At 40.6% G+C, this 19,232-nt stretch overlaps 1 protein-coding gene across 6 annotated transcripts in view; it reads left to right on the top strand.

Moving 5' to 3' along the window:
- The window catches only part of CADM1 (cell adhesion molecule 1), a 287,524-nt gene extending 269,587 nt beyond the window's left edge, over positions 1 to 17,937 (top strand). For 3 of the 6 annotated variants that reach the window (XM_039496484.1, XM_039496487.1, XM_039496485.1), the window contains 3 exons: positions 1,021 to 1,074; positions 13,897 to 14,028; positions 15,079 to 17,937. In XM_039496484.1, the coding sequence (XP_039352418.1) occupies positions 1,021 to 1,074; positions 13,897 to 14,028; positions 15,079 to 15,197 (305 nt within the window). In that variant the 3' untranslated portion in view covers positions 15,198 to 17,937. The remainder of the gene's footprint in view (positions 1 to 1,020; positions 1,075 to 13,896; positions 14,029 to 15,078) is intronic. The other 3 variants (XM_039496486.1, XM_039496488.1, XM_039496489.1) reach the window with 1 other exon arrangement.
- The last annotated feature ends 1,295 nt before the right edge of the window (positions 17,938 to 19,232 follow it).

Below are 19,232 nucleotides of genomic sequence, written 5' to 3' on the forward strand. Positions count from 1 at the left end.
TCCAGTTCTGCTTCTGCTCAAAGTCTTGTCCAAAGTCGAGCAAGATTCTAATAGCCCCAGTGTGGCCATGTCAACATTCACTCTTCTTTGAGTAGTGTCCCTATGGGTGCTCACTGTAGGCGTATCTGCATCCCTGCGCCTCTAATTGGAGATTTTAGGTAGCAGTGTTTGTTCCGCCCACATGTGCGTTCTCCCTCCCTGCTTGAATCACCTACAGTGAAATGGACATGTGCAATTGCTCGAAGGGGGAAAAAACCTTATATCTGCCTCTCTGTAACTGTTTTTCAAGATGTGTTGCACATGTCCATTCCACGACCCACCCTCCTTCCCCTCATCAGAGCCTTTCTAGTAAGAAGGAACTGAAGGTGGGTTGGGGGCAGTGTGGCCTTTTATACCTGGATACAGCAGTGGAAGGCACCAGAGGGCACTCCTGCTGCCCTGATAGGTACTGCTGAGGGGAAAATCTCTTGATGCTGTGTACGAGGCGCGCACATAGTGGAATGGACATGCACAACACACCTCAAAGAACAATCATGGAAAGATGTGGTCACATTTTTATCCAAGATACCCATAAATTGATAAAATGCTGTTTGTGTGTCAACATTGGCCAAGGATTTCAATTTGTATTGTACCTACAAATAAAATTTTACATAAATACACACACACACACGTGTAATCTAAATAGAACTGTAATAAAGTGATACATCACACCATTTGACAGTTAACAATCAAGGTTTGGGAAGGGTTTTTGCATGCTGTTATGGATGAGTGATTTTGAACATTCACCTTCATATTTCATGTGTTTTAAACAGTGTAGACTGAGGAATCTTTCTGACAGTCTATCAGTACTAAAGTAGACGATTGGAGAACTGCTTTTACAAGCTAATCTATTCAAATCATCCAAAGGTGGCAAGTGACTGACTCACTTTTTTCCCCAGTAAATCCATCCTCAATTGTTAAGTGTATTATTGTTGTCCCTTGAGGAATATAAAGAAAAACGAGTTTGTTTTTACTTGTAAGGCTTTACTCGGTTGCCAAATCCCGCAGAGGAACTGAACTATGGGGATCTCTCAGGTAAGGGCGAGTAATTAGGTAAACTACTGTTGTGTTCAATCTGTGGATACTGCTTCCACTTTGATTTCTGCATCTTGGCCATTTTGCATTGCACAGTTGCTGTTGTGTAGCAATTAAATATAGAAGCCTGTCTTTTAGAAATATACTTGTTTTCTGCTTCTTTTTTCCTCTCTCAATATTGGCATTCATTTACATATTTCAGAATGGGGGCAGGGGAATGTATGCAATACGGTGTGATTCATATTTCAGGTTGTCAAACAGCAACTGTAAGTTCAGTGGCTTGAAATAATGTTTTAATCCTAATTAGAGAATGGTTCAGTTGAAATTTTGTTACATTTGTAAAACACTCCCGGATGTTGGATTGTATGAATGTCTATAAAAATGCAGTTTGCACTAAATCTACCCTGCCTGCTACTTCATGTTGTGCTGGGAAATTGTCATGACATGATTATCTCAAATGGGGAGAGAAGGGGACAATTATTTTATCACGCACTATAATGTAAATTAATTAGATGCTTTGAACCTTTTTTTCACAGCAGACTGAGCAACTTGCACAAGTAGGTTTTATTTCTGATTCCCAAATGCAGGCATTACTGTTAAGAAATTAAGAAACAAACATCTCTTCAGCAAGTGATTTGCGGGGGGGGGAGTGGGGGATTTAGTTGAAACACAGACATAAACTACGATACATAGATGTATGTTAAATCACTTTGTCTCACTTACACCCAGTCAGATGAGCTCCTTCTGAACATTCTAAATACTCTAATTTAGCACCTGCTGTCGCTGCTTCACTTTTAATTGTTCGTTTTACTGGCCCATTTTTATTTGTGCTGTGAGGTCTTGAGCACACGTGAGCTGTGAGGCACCATGTGAGACTTTTAAACAGCCAAGAAAGAAATGGGCCATATGGCATCAGAATGGGGCTCTTCCATGGTACACAAAATCATGGCAAAGCAGACCCACTTTAAGTCCGGCTTCCATTGTGGGACTCCTGGCAAATTGTTGAGGGGGGCTGGCTGCAGGGTTCACAGATACTTGGGACCAGCGCTGCCCAGAGGCATAATCTTGATTTGATGCTTCTCCATTTTGTAGTAAAAACCAGTCCAATTTTATACCTTTTTTTATTCATAGAAAGTTTTGTTTTGTTCCCAGTAAACTTATCTGCATCTTTTTGTCTATGCCACGAGAGGCGTAAATTGGCCAAGTGGTTAGATATTATTTAACTACCATGCATTTTATCCGAATAAGCCATCCCATGAGCTCTACAACAGCTGTAGAGCCCGGTGGTGCTGATAATGATACCTCAGGCCTGAGCCAGTCCTGATAGCTAAGATGTACCAGGTGTTTGTGATGTATCAGTGTATGGAGGGGAAATGATTGTTTTGATTTGATAGTTAATTAGAACAAAAAAAACCTATAACCGATTAACTGAATAACTTAGAGAGTAATTCCCTAGTTGAATTGCTGAAATGAATCTCTTCCATCACTCCTGTCGCTGCTTTTTGAGTGGAGCTGTCTGTCTCTCAAATTCCTGACCACAGCACAAACTCTCAAACTGAGTGTAGCAGGCTGTTGAGGAATGGATATTACTGACTGGCATAGGGACAAGGTAATCATTTTGTTTAATTTTCCCATTTTGCTTCCGATGCAGCCAGTGACTCATTCTGTCTAGAGGCACTGACAGGATAGCATATTTTCTGCTGATAGGTGTGTTTTTCAATTCAGAGCTTTAAAATATAGGGCTACGTTTTCAAAAAATCTGCCCATACCAAGCAGGTGAGAAGGTGTCCTGTTTGCACGAGCACATGCCCATATGGTATGTTTTTGCAGATGTAAAACAGACCATGTGTTTTGAGAACTTGGTCTATGGGTTATTAGTATTTTGTAGATTTTTAAAAACTGTTTTATTACTTATGCGCATGTGCCCAGAGATGAACGCCACCAACTTTAGTCATCAGTGCCACTTAGAATTACAAAAGTGTCTCCTCCCCTTCCTTAGCTATAAACCAGCATACACTAACCCCTTAAGCAAAAGCCTGAGGGTATGTCCACACTGCAATAAAACACCTGTGGCTGACCAGGGTCAGCTGATTTGGACTCGAGGGGCTCAGGCTGTGAGGCTGTAAAATTAGTGTCAATATTGAGGCTCAGGTAGGAGCTTGGGTTCTGGGACACTGCGAGAGGGGAGGGTCCCAGTGCCCAGGCTCCAGTCCAAATGTCCACTCTGCAATTAATAGCCCTACAGCCCCAGCCCTGCAAGCCCAAGTCAGCTGGCACAGGCCTGCTGCGGGTGTTTTATTGCAACATAGACATACCCTGAGTAGCCAGATGGGCCGTCTGTCATGCCCAGAAGGTCAGTCAGCAAACTCAGGCTTTCCGACATATGGTAAAAGTAAGTTCCGAGTTGAGAGCCACCTGCTGGAAATGCCCAAGCTCCAAACTTCCAGTTCTAAGGCCTAGGAGTGAGTGTCCAGTTTGTCTCATCTCCTTTACATGTAAGTTGCGAGACCAGCATTTTGGTGGCTAGCCAACATTCAAGCACGTTGGGCTTCAAAAATGAATAGCAACACCTTGAATTGCACCCAGAGTTGGACAGGAAGCCCCTCCAGACAGAATTATTGATGAGCTCTGGCATCATTAAATGCTAGTTCAGCAACTGGGTTTGTGCAGTATGCCATTAATTTCTGGTATTCATACCCTGCCAAACAGTTCCCCCAGGGGCTCTCCGAACAGTATGATTATATGATACATCTATTCCCCTGCATCTAGGTGGGCAGGTTCCAGTAGCCTGTATGACTTTTGCTGTTTGAGGTACATATGTCCCTATATAGAAATAATAATATATATGGAGATATAGAACTAGAAGGGACTCTGAAAGGTCATTGAGTCCAGCCCTCTGCCTTCACTAGCAGGACCAAGTACTGATTTTGCCCCAGATCCCTAAGTGGCCCCCTCAATGATTGAACTCACAGCCCTGGGTTTAGCAGGCCAATGCTTAAACCACGGAGCTATTCCTCCCCCTATGATGCAAATATTTGCTCTGTAACATAACAAGACCCTATTGCTGTGGAATAATTTGTTTTATGCTCACAGGAACTCATATGAAATTATTCCCCCATCAACCCCTCCTTGGCACCATAGTATCAGGGGTATCATAGCTGTAGTCTTGTCAATCACTCACCTGTCACAAGTGCTAAGATGGTTTTTTGCTTATGATTGTAATAATCCTGTTAAATTAATTCAGTAAATTGTAGTTTCCCTCCCCACAGATGCATTATGGTCGTCTTATTTTTCTCAACAGTGTTGATACACATCTTGTAAAACACTGAACAATCAAGGAGCAACCATGTAGCCTCTGCATCTGGTTTGATTAGCTAATCAAAACCTGATTAGCATCTTTGTTCAAGGGGGATGCTGATTAATCAATTACTATTGATTGTAAGCGTGGCTTCATTCTCTAACAGAGAGATGTCTGAAGAAACAGCCAATAAAAATTGAGCAGCTGTCATAGTGATTAAATTTATTAAAACAAGATAGCTTCATAAAAAAGAATGTATCTTGAAATGGGTCACTGCAGAGGAGCTTATTGATTGAAGAAGGATGAACTCCTTGAATTTCTATAGTTTAAGTTAGAGACCAAATTCAATTATAATACAAGACAAACAGGTTAACACCAGTCTTAAACAGTCCATCAATAAATTAGAGTAGGTGTAGCGCACTTAATCCTAAACTGTCATCATGAATAATAATATCATCCATTCCTACTGCATCCGGGTAGCAATTCCAATCCTTCCCTATTTATGGATGAACATGACACATTTCTCCAAACTAATGACAGGCATGAAAAATCTCAAACCCCATCGCTGCTTTAGCTAATACCATTTTCATAGGCAGCTGGATAAAACTCACCACAAAGCAAGTCGACCAACCAATGTACTTCTTTAAATAGAAAATGCACTTTGAAAATGTTCATGGTCAATTATCAGAGGGGTAGCCGTGTTAGTCTGAATCTGTAAAAGCAGCAAAGAGTCCTGTGGCACCTTATAGACTAACGGATGTTTTGGAGCATGAGCTTTCATGGGTGAATACCCACGCATCCGACAAAGTGGGTATTCACCCACGAAAGCTCATGCTCCAAAACGTCCGTTAGTCTATAAGGTGCCACAGGACTCTTTGCTGCTTTCATGGTCAATGTCTTTTTTAGCCTCCTAGTTATTAGCAGAGATGGACTGGCTTTTTTTTATTACATGTTATGCCTTTTAGACAGTGGGTAACATCTTCAAAAGTGCCAAAGTGATTTAGCGGCCAAAGTCCCATTATCAAATGTGATTTAGGTTAGGAGCCTAAATGTCATTGAAAGTCAATGGGCCATAGGCTCCTAAGTCACTTTTGAAAATGGGACTTTGTCTCCTAAGTCACTTATGCACTTTTGAAAATGGTATTCATTAACTTTACCTTTTAAAAGTAAGATTTTTACTGGGCTTAGGGTTTTTTAAAAACAATCACTTGTTTTCCCTTCTCCGGCACAGTCCATGTATTGCAAAAGCACGAGTAGTATGGTAGCTACAAAGAGACCTTAAAAAAAATTGTCCCACATCATAGCTTAAAAATTAATTTCCCCCTAGAAATGGAAGTGCTGTTAAGAAATGTTTGTGGGAGTACAGCGGTAAATCTCAATTGCCGAAATTAACGGCCAAGCTGCACACGCACAAAGGGCTCTATCAATCTTCTGCTTTTTACAGTACAAAGGTGCACAGAAGAAACTTCAGAGCTGTCAGTTACCCCCCATTTCTTCCCCCAGAAAATGTTTTAAGACCTTGGTCTACATAGCAGAATGTAAACCAGAAAAAATAGACGTAGCAGCTACAGTAAATCAGTGGAGTAAAACACTCTGTTCCCTGAGCCAGAGGTGGGACAAACTATATCTCCTTAAGTGCTTTCTTTATACTGTTCCCCAGGTGGTAGAAATAGCGCCTTAATGAGCCACAGTGGTGGAGTGCATGGAAGTGCAGTAAGAAACACTGTGAAGGTGCATTGTTAAAAACAGTCCTTGAGGCTAGTCTGGCCTGGTGATGCAGTGTTGGACACCACGCTCAGAACCTAAAGTTTCTGTGCACTGTGGCAGTTGGGAGTGTTGTGAAGAAACCTTCCATCCCTTTAGCCACCCCGGGAGCTACTGTGAAGAACCTTGACTCGTTGTGGGAGCAGCTGTTCTATGCAAGGGGGAGGGGCTGATAAAAGCCCAGCTTCTCAGTTTTAATTGCCAGGTCTAAACTCCGTCTAGGACTTGAACTTGGTCACCTAGGGCTTTCCGTTCTTGTGCCGATTTTTAAAATAAAACATTCTGTTTCAGTCAGTGGTTTTCAGTAGTTTTACAGGTATGTTGCCTTCTACTTCTAAATCAGATATGACTCGGATTTTAAATTGGGCCAGTGATGAGTCCATTGTCATATCTTATTCAGTCTTTCTCAAGCTCCGAGGCTTGAGTTCCCACCACTTGCAAAGAGATTAAAAAGAAACTCAAATGTAAAATATTACATCTAAGAATGGCCCAGTAGACACAGAATCAAACAGACCCATTCATCGGTTAACGGGAAAAGATCTGCCACAATCTAGCCTAGAGCTTCAATCTTCCTCTAGCTGTTTTAACCCACACTATCCGAAAACTGCCATCGAAATCCACTCCCTTCTTTTCAGACAATCGATAGTGTCCAATATCCTGGTTGTTTTAAAACAATTACTTCTCTGGAAGTCCAAAATACCATGTCAGTTTTGGAAACGTGGGGTTAATAAGTTGTTAGTCTTTAAAACTATAAATTAATTATAACAGGATATTTAGGTTTAAAAGGCAGCTGTTAATGGCATATGGTACTGTGAAAATGATTCTGGACAGAATTTGTCTGGAATCAAGAGATGCATAAGCAGTTTCACTGATCATTTTCATAGTCCAACATGGTGCTTTCGACTGTTTTTTTTCTCCTAATTTATCCTCCCTCTTACAAAAGGTAAACATGAGGCCACTGTGGATTTTTTTCTTAAGCCAGAAAAACAGGTACGCAAAGTGAACTGAAATTCTACAGGTTTCAGGGTGGTAGCCGTGTTAGTCTGTATCAGCTAAAACAATGAGGAGTCCTTGTGGCACCTCGTTGTTTTTGCTGAAATTCTACAGATTGCACACTGCCATGGGTTCACTATTAACTGTATTATTTAATCTATCCTCCCCAGAAATCTGGAAATATATCTAATTAAGCTATGGTGTTGAATAGATACTATTCAAAAGTTCATTTCCTTTTTTCCTTATGCATACTGTTTATCAAATATGCTTGTTTCAAGGAAAACTTCAGGTTTAATATATTGTCAAAGCATGGATATGTCTTAATTTGTGGATAATGTAACAGTTGGCTTACCCAGTTTTAAAAAAAATTAAAATAACTTTGTAACAACTCCCAAAGTCTCCAGTTCCCTGTACTTTTTAATGGGGGCAGAATGTCCTTGCTGTTACTTCATGTCAGGCTGACCCCCTGGTTGAGACGTTGACTGTTGTATCAGCCCCCAATTCAGAGTCAGCAGCTCCTTTTTCCCCCCACTGGAGGCAGTACAACAGTGTTTAAAAATTCATTGTTTCAACCTATATTAAATTATTAATATAGCCCTCTAAGGAAGTGGTGAAACAAATCACTGCAGTTTTCCTTTTAAGATGCTTTGACACATTAGAAAGAACCATACTTGAAAGTTGGATGATTTTTTTTCTTTTGCTGCGGTGCAAAGTAGTTGCTGAATAGTGCAGTACCACTGTATGCTGCTCAGAGAGCAACATGCAACACTGTGTCTTCAGCTGTTTCCTAACTTCCTACATTGCTTCCTCTCAACCAAACACACCCTTCAAATGGCTATTCGCTGTTGAGACCAGCATGCTCCAATGTATGTTAACATCTCAATGGGAACGCTGAGCATGTATACATTTCCTACCCTCTGACAAGAGGGAATTAAATGTCAGAAGGATTTGTAGCATCTGTAATTGAATTGGTGCTGAGCAAAGCAAATCTTAAGGAAGAATAACATATTAGGATTAGCAAACAATGTGGCATTTTGTCAGTTCCTGCCATCTAGACCGTTCCCCCTTCAATAATAAAGTTGTTTGATTTTTTTTTATCATAGATATGAAGCTACAGTGAGTTTTGTAAATTGGGGGCAGCATTTTTCAGCAGATGCCTTTTTTAAGGTCAAATCTTTGTTCCTGCCACCAATTTCAGAAAGCTGCTGCTTCCGCTACTCTCTCCCCTCCCCCCAACATCCCTTTCTTTCCAACAAAGAATTGGCATTAATGATTGACTATTCCCTGTGTTAGGATAATGTCCCTCCTCCCCCCTGCTCTGAAGGGGCTTGAGTCTTTGTTTGTAACAATACCTGATCTTCAGGGCTAGTAACTGAGCTGAAAACTCAGCATGCATGTCCAGGAAAGAGCTCTACCATCTGGAAAAGTGTGCATATGTGCATGGACATAATGTGTACATTGTAGGTTTGCTACTGCAGCCTGTACATGGCGATTTCATATGAATGTCAATAGTAGCTTTGTGGGTTTGAGCTACAGGATGGGGTCCTTACTCCCTATAGCTAAAGCACCAAGTAAAAAACAAGGTAAGTTCCCATCTCAGGTGTGAATTTTTGTTTGTTTATTTTGCACTTGGGTAATTTAATAGGAAAAATTAAATAGCCTGATCTGATGCCCTGTGACACTTTACAATAAAAGGAAAATTATTTGTTTCCAGTCATCCCTAAAAATAGAAAGGTTCATTTATTTCAGGATCGGTTGGGTCAGATACCACCAACTGATTCCCCAGTGATACCTGCCCCACTGAAAGGCCTCATTAGCGCTTCCTGCATTAGAAGTCAGAAACTCTGTTAGTGTTAGGTGTCCTGACAGTGATGCTGCATGTAGGATTGGGTAAGAGAGGTGATGCTTATCTTTCAGTGCCTAGTGGAGAGTGGTGGCTAAGGCATGAATATGGAGAAGTGAGGAAAGAGAGAGAACAAAAAGGTGTGAAGAAGTTAGTGACAACAGGGGAAGAAGAGGAGATGGCACCAGATGCTCTGGTGTATGGTGACAGAAAGCCATATAAGTCCTTAAACACAGTCAGCCCCTGCCATTAGACGGTAAGCTCCTCTTCTTGAAAATTCCATTCAAAACACTGATAAGCATTGGTAATAAGAGCAGAAAGGCTGATCCATCTGTCTGGAGGGAAGAAAGTCTACATTTTTTCAGTGATCATTGTTATTTCAGGAACTTTTTTTCTTCTTATCAGTGAGACACTGACCCACTTGTGGGGCTGAGGATGATTTCTGAAATGAATCCTTTACTTCAGGCCTCTGTTTGGATCAACAGTGGCCTTACTTACCAGGCATAATCTTAAAGGTGCAGGAATTCATGGATGCCCACTGACAGCTAGACTGCAACAGTTGTTCCATTTTCCATTTTTAAAAAATTAAATAATGAGCTTTAAATATCCCCTGAAGTCTTTCCCAGCTGAAATGGCAAATAGCCAAACTGCCCAGAGAGAGACTAGATGAAGCAGAGAGCAGATGCAGTGGTGGTTTTATTTTGCTCTATGAAGCTGGCTGCAGGCTGCTAAACATGAAATATGTACACGAAAGGATGGAGCTTGATGGTTTAGAGCCTTTGCTCTCTGGAGGCAGAGTTTAAAACTTTATTTTAGGTCACAAATGCGATGAGTTATCAGGGAGTCAGCTGAGTCCCTATCTGTCAACTTTATGAAACAGCCACACAAATTGACGTAACTGGTAGACTCTGCTCAAGGCCCAGGATACGAATAGGGCTGCAAGACAGGATTAGCATGTATTGGCAGAGCTTTGTGGGAGACTCAGTACAGATGTAACAGGGAGGTTCTGCAGGTTGGGAGTGAGGTGCATTGGCAGAGTCCTTGCAGAGGTGACTTACCTTTCCTCAGCTGAAGGCTGTTTGTGAAGATGGGAGAAGTGGGAGCAGGTGCATAAATACATCTGGTTGGGTAATACTGTTTTAATTGAGTAATATGTACAGAATTTCTAGGGAATAAACATCCAGTGTATTAGCAATCAGACTCGGAGAGCAGTTCCTTTAGTTTGATGATCTAATAAATATGAAGCCATTTTCCTCTAAGGCAAAAGTGCACTGTTGACTGACTCTCAGATTTGTCTCTAGATGGTTTGCAAGTACTAGACATCCTCTGTGTGTTGTATTTAATTTTTAATTAACACGTAAACTTAGATAGACTATTTAGCCATACACGCAATAAAATAAACTTGGAGCGTATACTTGGAAAAAATATTGTTTTCCATAAAAATAATTAAGAAAAATAGTGCCTGTCCCAGTGGAAGAAATCATGTTTAATAAACTCTGCTGGCCAAAAATGTTTGTCAAGCTGTGTTTGAAAGTCAATTCTCAGGGAAGCAGGGACATGACTAAAGACTCACTGCTCTTGACTTAATTACAGATTGAACAGAAACCACCATGGAGCTGTCAGTCCAGTGGTTTTGGCACAGCACTTCAGTAGATCTCCAGCTGGGGTAAACCAATGTAGCTCCACTGTAATTGTTGCTATGCCGATTTACACCATCTGAAGCTCTGCTCCTATATTTGTCTTTTTCTCCCTCTGTGTTGGGTCAAGCAAAATGCATCTTGGCTCCAATTCTTGGGCTATGCTCTCGCATGACACAGATGTGCTTAGATGTGCATACTTTGCCCTAACTGTTCCCAACATCAGCAAGAAATCCTTACTCTTAATTTGGGGTATGTCCATCTCTCTGGCAGAGAGGGTGCAGCACTTGGAAAGCATAACTTCTGATGTTGCCAATCTATAGAGTAAACTGATATAACTGCAATAAACAAACTGAAGAAGATAGGTGAGTTAGTGCGGGGCGTTATTTAATTGTGTGAGCAGAGTGAGGCTTGGAAGATACCTGTTGAATTGGTGTGCTTCTGCTGTAAGTAGCTGTGAAGAGTGTGCATAGATTTTAGAACAAATAAAAATAATTGGTTACATTGATAAATACAGTGAAACCTGTCTTAAATGACCACTGAGTGGATCAGCCAACTTTGGTTGTCTTGTGGAAAATGACTTTTTAAAGACCTTAAATAGTTGTGCTGGAACATGGAATGAGGTGATTTTAGAATGGTTGCCTAGAACACCAGTCAGGGATCGCCCGTTGTTCTAGATGCTATATAGACAAGTAACACAGTCCCTGCCCCTAGTATGTTTGCAGTCTAGGTGCCAAGGGGGACATGACGTTTGGGTGGGGCAGCTGTCAGTAATCATGGTCATTACACCTCTGGCTACAACAGCAAATGCAGATGCATTTTTCTGATAAGGCACATGTCTGCAGCTCCGGTAACAAAGAATGCCCTTCCCAGGAGAAATTTTTTCAGGGTATATTTTGCAGCCACTGGGAGCCCTTCTCTGCCCTTAGTTATCGGGATCTGCACCTTTGTCTGAATTACTTATCTTTGTACGTGTATCTTCTGCATTGTTTGTCTCCACCCAGCTATGAAAAATTGACTTGAGGGAAAAAAAAACTGATTGGATCTGAAATCCTTGGCAGGTCATGGTTAGCTAATTCTCATTGAGAGATCAACATTTATGGTTTTTCAACTGAGTAAACTATTTCATTGGTTGCTTTCCTGTTAAGTTTTGTCCTTTGGATATACTTTGTCATTATGTTAGAGATAATTTTGCATTTCATTTTTCTAATCATGAAGTTGTAAGGAATAACCAAATGGGATATACCTGCCATGTGTAGGCACTGTGTTGTGAGCACCAAGTCTTAACCCATATCACGCTTTTAAATTTCTCTAGCACATACAAATAATTTAACTATGATTAGAATGTATATCAGGCCGGAACTACCCCAGTAGTGAAAGCTTTTGGCTACCAGGAGAATATTTTTTGCCACACTTAGTTTCACATATTAGATATATTGCTGAAGGGGATTTTATTTAACATGGTTCTGTCTAATTGGCTGCTCTTCATTTTGTCCTTTAATGTGCACCTACTTGACCTAATTAAACCTAAACATTCCATAGTCTATGGCAATTCCTACCCGTTTTGTTCTGTTACTTTTAAAAGGCAACTTGAAGAAACACTAAGATTTTTTTTCTTTTTAATTTAAACTGTTTTAATTAAAATGAATTTTATGGAGCTCTTGGTCACGAATTATTTACTTACATCCTTCAGTACTTAATCTTAGAACAGAATTGGAAATATCGATAGAAAGTGTAAATCCTGAGCTCCTGCTGAAAACATTGTATCAGGTTTCGGCTCAAAAGAGCACCATTACCTTTAGCTGTCACGGATCTGTACACTTGATCGATAAACTTCAAATATTATTAGAGGTGGAGGCTTCAGAGATTTGCTCTGTTATTTGGAGAGAGACGGAGATAAATCTTTCTTAAAAATTGACTTGAATTTGCACTCTCAGTCTTCCTGGTGAAATGCATTTCTCTTAGGTGTCCAGGCAACTGCATGTGGGACAGATTTATAGGCCATGTGCTGCTTGTAGTGAAAGATTTAAATGGTAAATCCTTCACATATGACTTCACAAATCATGTAAAGTTAAAAGATTTTTACCGTTTCTGTTGCTGCTGTGCTTAAATTGTAAGGTACGGCTAGTAAATCATTTTAATAGAGGTGTCGCGCTTGACTCAATAAAAAAAAAAGAGAGACAATGGTTTAGCTTCCATTCCAAATGTTAATGTATTAATCAACGGGAGAATAATTGTTTTTTACTACATTATAAATCTCAGTTGCCATTAGAATTGCAGCAAGGGTTGATGTAGCTGCATTCTTAAATTAAAATTGTTTACACTGCTATACATTCATTTTACATGGCCATAGCTCATTCTGGGTTCATTTCAGAGTTGTTCCCCCGCCAAATAAGTCATTCCTCTCTAGGGAACTGGCATCCTAAGGGAGAGATGCTTATAAAAGAAAATTAATTGCATGGCGAGGTGTTAAATAAATAAAATAAAGCGGTTGGAGGCAATGTACAATTATTGCTCGCTATCTGGGTTTGAAGAGGGTTTTATGGTTTGCATTGAGAGTTCTGCTATTTGATGCATCATGGAATGTATTGAGAAAAAATGTATTTAATCACGTAATCCTAGATTTCTTTTGAAATTACAAACTTGAGAACTTGATCACTTTTTCGCCATGCAAATAAAATTGTGGGGGATTGAACATTCATATAAATAAATGCCCTGTTGATATTTCCATACAACTGATATTTGATGTCACCAAACTGGCACTCCCTGGCCAATTGTTGGATCGTCTCCTTTATCTGGGGGGGGAGGGAGAATTGAAATTGGGGACCGAGATGTGGACAGACCCTCACAAAAGATGCAGATGAGTCCATGTCTCCCTTCCCTTCCCGATCTTGTTCCATGTGCATTAGTGGTGACTCTGCTGCTGCTTAGTGGGAAAATAGCTTGTGAGTTGATCAGCCAGGCCTGTCTGCACCCTTGTGTGAACTGACCCATCTGGATTGGTGGGTCTCAACCTGTGGCCCAATCTGCACACAACTGCCCACAGAACGAACAAACACACACACTCTCTCTCTCTCTCTCTCTCCCCCCCCTCCCTCCCTACCTCTGCATATGAGGCCTACAAGGATAAATAGGTTGAGACCACTGGTCTGGATAGTTCAGTGCTTTACCCCTCTCCTTTTAAAAGTAAAAGGGTGGCTTTTCCAACCCTGGGCACAACTGCAGCCAAACCTTCAAATCACCCTGTAATAAGTCCCAAATTCCTATTCCTCTTCTGCTCTCGACAGATTCTCGAGCAGGTGATGAAGGGTCCATAAGGGCCGTGGACCATGCGGTGATCGGCGGGGTCGTGGCCGTGGTGGTGTTCGCAATGCTTTGCCTGCTCATCATTTTAGGGCGATACTTTGCAAGACATAAAGGTAAGCTCAGGCTTAAAACACAACATTGGGAGGGTTTGGCTTGGTGGCAGCTGTAACAGTCAGTTGGTGATACAAGGCAATGTGTTTTGCCACACAGCAGGAGAGAGAACAGAAAAAGCAGCAGAGGGACTTGTCTAGTGGAAGGGGATCCAGGAAACAGGAATACAAGATGGGAGGAAGCTAAAAGCAAGATGGGGGCGCACAATAGAGGCAGAGAAGAAGGTGGAAAGCGCATCAGGACTGGGAGAGAAGGCTAGATAAAAGAGATGTCATCTTTAATGGAAGGGCATGACGTGCTTAAGAATATACTAATTTATTTTTGCATTCGCCTGTCCTGGGAGGGGCAATATCATTCCAGACTCTTACATGGCATGAAATAACTTAAAAATCATTCTGTTATTAATTCAGTCCACTCATAAGAGCATTAAGGCCCTTTCATCAGTGTGGGATGCTGATGATGTCCACTTGTTGTATGTGCTCCTGGGAACCTCCCATGTACTGGTGACTGCCAGTGTCACCACTGAAGTGCCCACCCCTACCCTCCCATGCTGGAGGCTCTGATTGCAATGACAAAATTTTAAAAGGGGTGAGGGGAAAGCATGGTTATTGGTAGTTCTCAATCTACCCAGTCATGGAGAGAGACTTGCCCTGGGTCATTATATAATGTCCTACTATCTAACTAGTCATGTTTGTTCTTTCCTTGGTGTCATTTTTATAATGCCCTAGACTGTCAGTTTCAAAGCCCCCTTGCAGAATTTAGATGCACAATTCCCACTGAACTTAGTGTGCATCTAAATCTATGAGGCAGCATTGAAAAATCTCAAGCTTAATGTCTGAGGACATTGTGCTGTCTTGCTGATTAATGCTATCATAGCTGTTTACGCTTGAGTAACACCTACGGAACCCCTAGATTCAGACTTCTCTCCTTCCTTCTGGTCATGGTTCTTTTTCTCCCCACTCCTGGTCTTCGCAGTAAAGCAAGTGGCAGTGTTACAGCCATTTATACAGAGACCATCAATGAGTCACAGAACCTCACTGCTTTATTTTCAGGTACATACTTCACTCATGAAGCCAAAGGAGCAGATGATGCAGCGGACGCAGACACAGCTATAATCAATGCAGAAGGAGGACAGAACAACTCTGAAGAAAAGAAAGAGTACTTCATCTAGATCAGCCTTCGTTTCAATGAGGTGTCCAACCGTGGACAGTTACTGGCCCAATTTAGATGACAGAGACAGTGATATTGGAAGTTGCAACCAGCTTGTGTCTTTTTTTGTTTGTTTTTTTTGTTTGTTTTTGTTTTAAACAAATGGGTGGAGAGATGTCAGACTGGGAGGGTCCGGGACTGGCTGTGTAAAAAATGTTATTTGTAAAGTACACTCTGCTGTTCGACACCTCAGTTTGGGTTTTATTTTTTGGCCAAGTCCAGCTTGGATTTAGTTTAGTTAAATCATTTGCAGAAAATTCTGTGCCTTGTTTTGTTTTTTATTTTATTTTATTTTGCGGGGGGGGCGGGGAGCGGGTTATATGGGTGTTTCTTCTTTTTTTCCCCCTTTCTGTTCTCTTTTGGAATTGCCTGCTGGAACCCCTTGGAATAGATTTGATTGTTTTTAGCGTGTTTATTTTTACGGCACTATTTTTCTGTTCAAAATTCAATCTCATCGGAGGAGGAGAACCAGCACGCTTTTAGATTTTGTAGTTTGCAAGTCAGTGTATCCATAATACATTCTTCTCTGTTGTCTTAAAGGCTTGGATGAAGAAGCTATGAAAACTGTTTGCGGCTGCCTGTGTTTCAAATGCTTTCTAGTGGTGGAGAGTAGAAAATAGGCTGTGACTCAGACAATGTACTCCGTTGGCTACGGAGAGACATTACTGCACAGGGTTATCTGCAAGTGAGGTGTGTCACTGTGAGATTGAATCTGTCTTGAATCCTGTGTTTGTAGACTGCTCAGTAGAGGTACCCTCATGCTGTCTGGACAAGTTTGGGGCAGGAAGGAATCCTCCTTGTTGTTGCCATAAGCAGAACTGACAGATGAAGGCTGTTCATTTTATGCAAGTGGACAAATTTCAGTTGCCATGGGAGGGAAAGGGGGGGAAAAAAGGTAGTTCTGCTCTGATTATTTCTGTTCCAAACAATTCCATCAAGCTTTCCCAATCGGCCTTACTTCTGCCTAATTTGCTGGAAAAAGAAAAGTCCTCATGGTGTGCAAAGAGGTCTAAATGAGCAGATTTTATATTATTTTTCCTTCTTCTCTTTGTGCTAGTTAGGGAAGGCAGTGGGATCTGGCCTGCATGTACTGTATATTACAGATATTTGTCATGCTGAGAGATCCAACCAGAGACTGTGTGAAACTTTAATACCTTAAGATTTGGTTTGACAAAGCAGGAGGGACAGAAGAAGGGTCACTCTTGTTTTCATCCTGGTGTGCCCTGTTTCTCAGTTCTGCAAAGGTCAGAGCAGGTGGAAATAACAGCATGTAGGCTTTTTCAGTCACTTAATCAAAACTCAAATGTTGTATTTTTTTATCTCTTTACCTTTCATACACTAGGCCTTGGCCTCATTCCTCAGCCTTAAGAACCATCTGCCAACAAATTACTGATCCTTGCATGAATGCAGTCATGGTGCACAGTTACTAAAAATAAGTTACCTTGAAAATGTTTTAGATTTGTAGCCTCGGGAGAAACTGGATACGTGAAGTTGCCTTTTCTTTTATTTTCCGATAAAGGAAATGTGGGGATTTGCATTAAAAATTGCAAGGAAAACAGATTATAAAATATTTAGGTGAAGAAAAAACAATGCGAATTAGTATTATGATGGACCTACAGATAACAGTCCACAATGACAAGATAGCATTAAAAAAAATGTATCTATACTGAACTGTTCAGTGAGTAATATTGGATTTTGAAAGATGAATTTTTATTATTGTTACATTATGTAGAAAACTTACACTGATTTATTTAAGGGAAAAATTTGCATCTGTTACAACTTCTTGGGCTTTTAGGAAGCATTTTTTACATTTGTGGGTTTTGTTTTTTAACTTTTTGGCAGAACCACTGCAACACAAGAGCCTTTTGGGAACGGGTTGGCATGTAAAAGGGGAAAAAACCAAATCCATTCTTGAGCAGTATTTTGTCTTTTCCCCTCCCTCAGAATCCACAAAAGGAAAGTAAATTTTGTCAAGTGCAGCTCTTTTGAGCCTTCAGCACCAGCTCGGCCCATAGCCAAACCACAGCCACGGGCAAGAAGCATTTAGCATTTTAGTGGAAGGTTTTTGGGGGAGGCTTTTTTACACACTGATCACAGAATTGGCATTCTATTTTGTTTTTTTCGACCAGCCCATCTTTCTGTTTTGAAAGTGTACAGTAGTGCAGTGTTACCGATGTAACTTTGACTTACAATGTTGACATGTCTCAGGTTCATGTGTTTTGATTGGTGTTTTCCGTCTCAGGTAGATTGCAAAATTTTCGGCCCCACACATTGGAAGAGAACTAAATAAAACAAAAAACCCCAGGAAATTATGGATTTTAGTTGTATATTGGTTTATGTATTTTTTTTCTTCAGTATACAGTGCGCTGTTGAAATGTATTGTTGAGTATTACTTTGTACAGGTTTAGATCATAAGGGTTTTTTTAAGAGTGTAGAAAGAACAAACTTACTTTTTCTTTAATGAAGGATGTGTAACTGATGGCAAATAAGCTTGTTCTTTACTCACCTGCCCTTTTTATTTTTTCCCCCTTAGGCCAGTTCTGTTTTAAGGTGTCCATGGACGATGTTACAGTGTAAGAAAATACATATCCATATGTTCCCATTCACATTTTGTATTGGTTCATGTATATCATTTTTACAAACAGAGAAGTACTATAAAATATCTGTCTTCTTAATAAAAAAAAATTAATGTTACAAAACTATTCTTTAATCTCACTTTTCACTCTTAACTGCAACTAGCCACCATGGCTGAGGAGGTAAAGTCCATTCTTGGCTCGCCTATGGTGAAATTCCAGTTTAAAAACTTGTTGTGGGTTCCCCCAAGATCTGTGGCAACCTAAAAATAAATCTCCCTTCTTTAATCCTCCCTCCCCGTCTTTTGACCTGTTTCTCTCTGTCTATTCTGACTCACAAGTGGTTGTTAGGCAGCCATCATAACCCAAGCCAATGCTGTTCTTTGGCCAAGGCAGCAGTGCTCGTTAGAGCCACAGCACCTTGTAACATTTAGGGCAACTAGACAACATGCCGAGTCAGCCAGAACATGCCGCTGTCGTGTGGATTTGTATTTTTAAGTCCCTTCTGTGATCACTGACCTACGTGTCTTGTGTGATTTCAAATAGCTCGTGTAAAGATGCCTTAAATTTTCATAATTAAAAATCCTTTTTTATTAACGTCTCACTAACAATGGCCTGACATATTTTTCCCTGTTTGACTACGGTTATGTTCTTTCAGGGGCATGTACTATGTCTGCGTTAGTCCCCTTTTATTTCTGACCCCATCTTGTGCAAAGTTGAAAAATATAGTGGTGATTAGATGTCACTCCTTTATTTCCGGTGTGCTTGTAGGAGATAGTATTACCTCTAGCCCTCTGTTTGGGTCTGTCACACAAGCCGGCTTGAGTATTCTGAAGAACAAGGAAAATGTCTCTCATTTTTGGACATAACAAACAATGATGGTTGCTCCCGAAACAAGAGAATCATTTTAAAAGTTTCTTCAGCTCTGAATTATTTCTGAACATGTGCTGTCAACATAGCTTTTTTTAAAAGCTCTTCTGAAGGCTCCAGACATTCTTTTCCCATATTTGGCAGAAGGATAAAATGAAGCCAGATTCTTGGGGCAGGGAAATTTTAGTCTTCACTATTGTTTTGGCTAATGAGTTTTCCCAATATGTTGGTTAGGGCTCATAGGTGACATATAGGCTTTAATTGGTGCCATCTTTCAATGCCTTCTGCAAGTTTGAAAAGAGAAATCTTGCTCTGTAGAAGAGATTTTCCTTGGAGAGAGGTTTTTCTGATGCTTTCTTTCAGAATGCTAAATCCACAAGTGTTACCCAATTCCACAATTTAAAAGGGAATGTTTGTTGTTTCTTTTATTTTTAAATGGCCTGCCAGAGAGAAGTGATTCAGCCTGTGCATGACAGTAGCAGTCGCATTTCCCCTGTCCAGACCACAGGCAGTCAAATTCCCAAAAAAACAAATTATGCGCACATACCTGAACA

The sequence above is a fragment of the Mauremys reevesii genome, linkage group 12, assembly GCF_016161935.1.
Source record: "Mauremys reevesii isolate NIE-2019 linkage group 12, ASM1616193v1, whole genome shotgun sequence".
NCBI lineage: Eukaryota > Metazoa > Chordata > Testudines > Geoemydidae > Mauremys > Mauremys reevesii.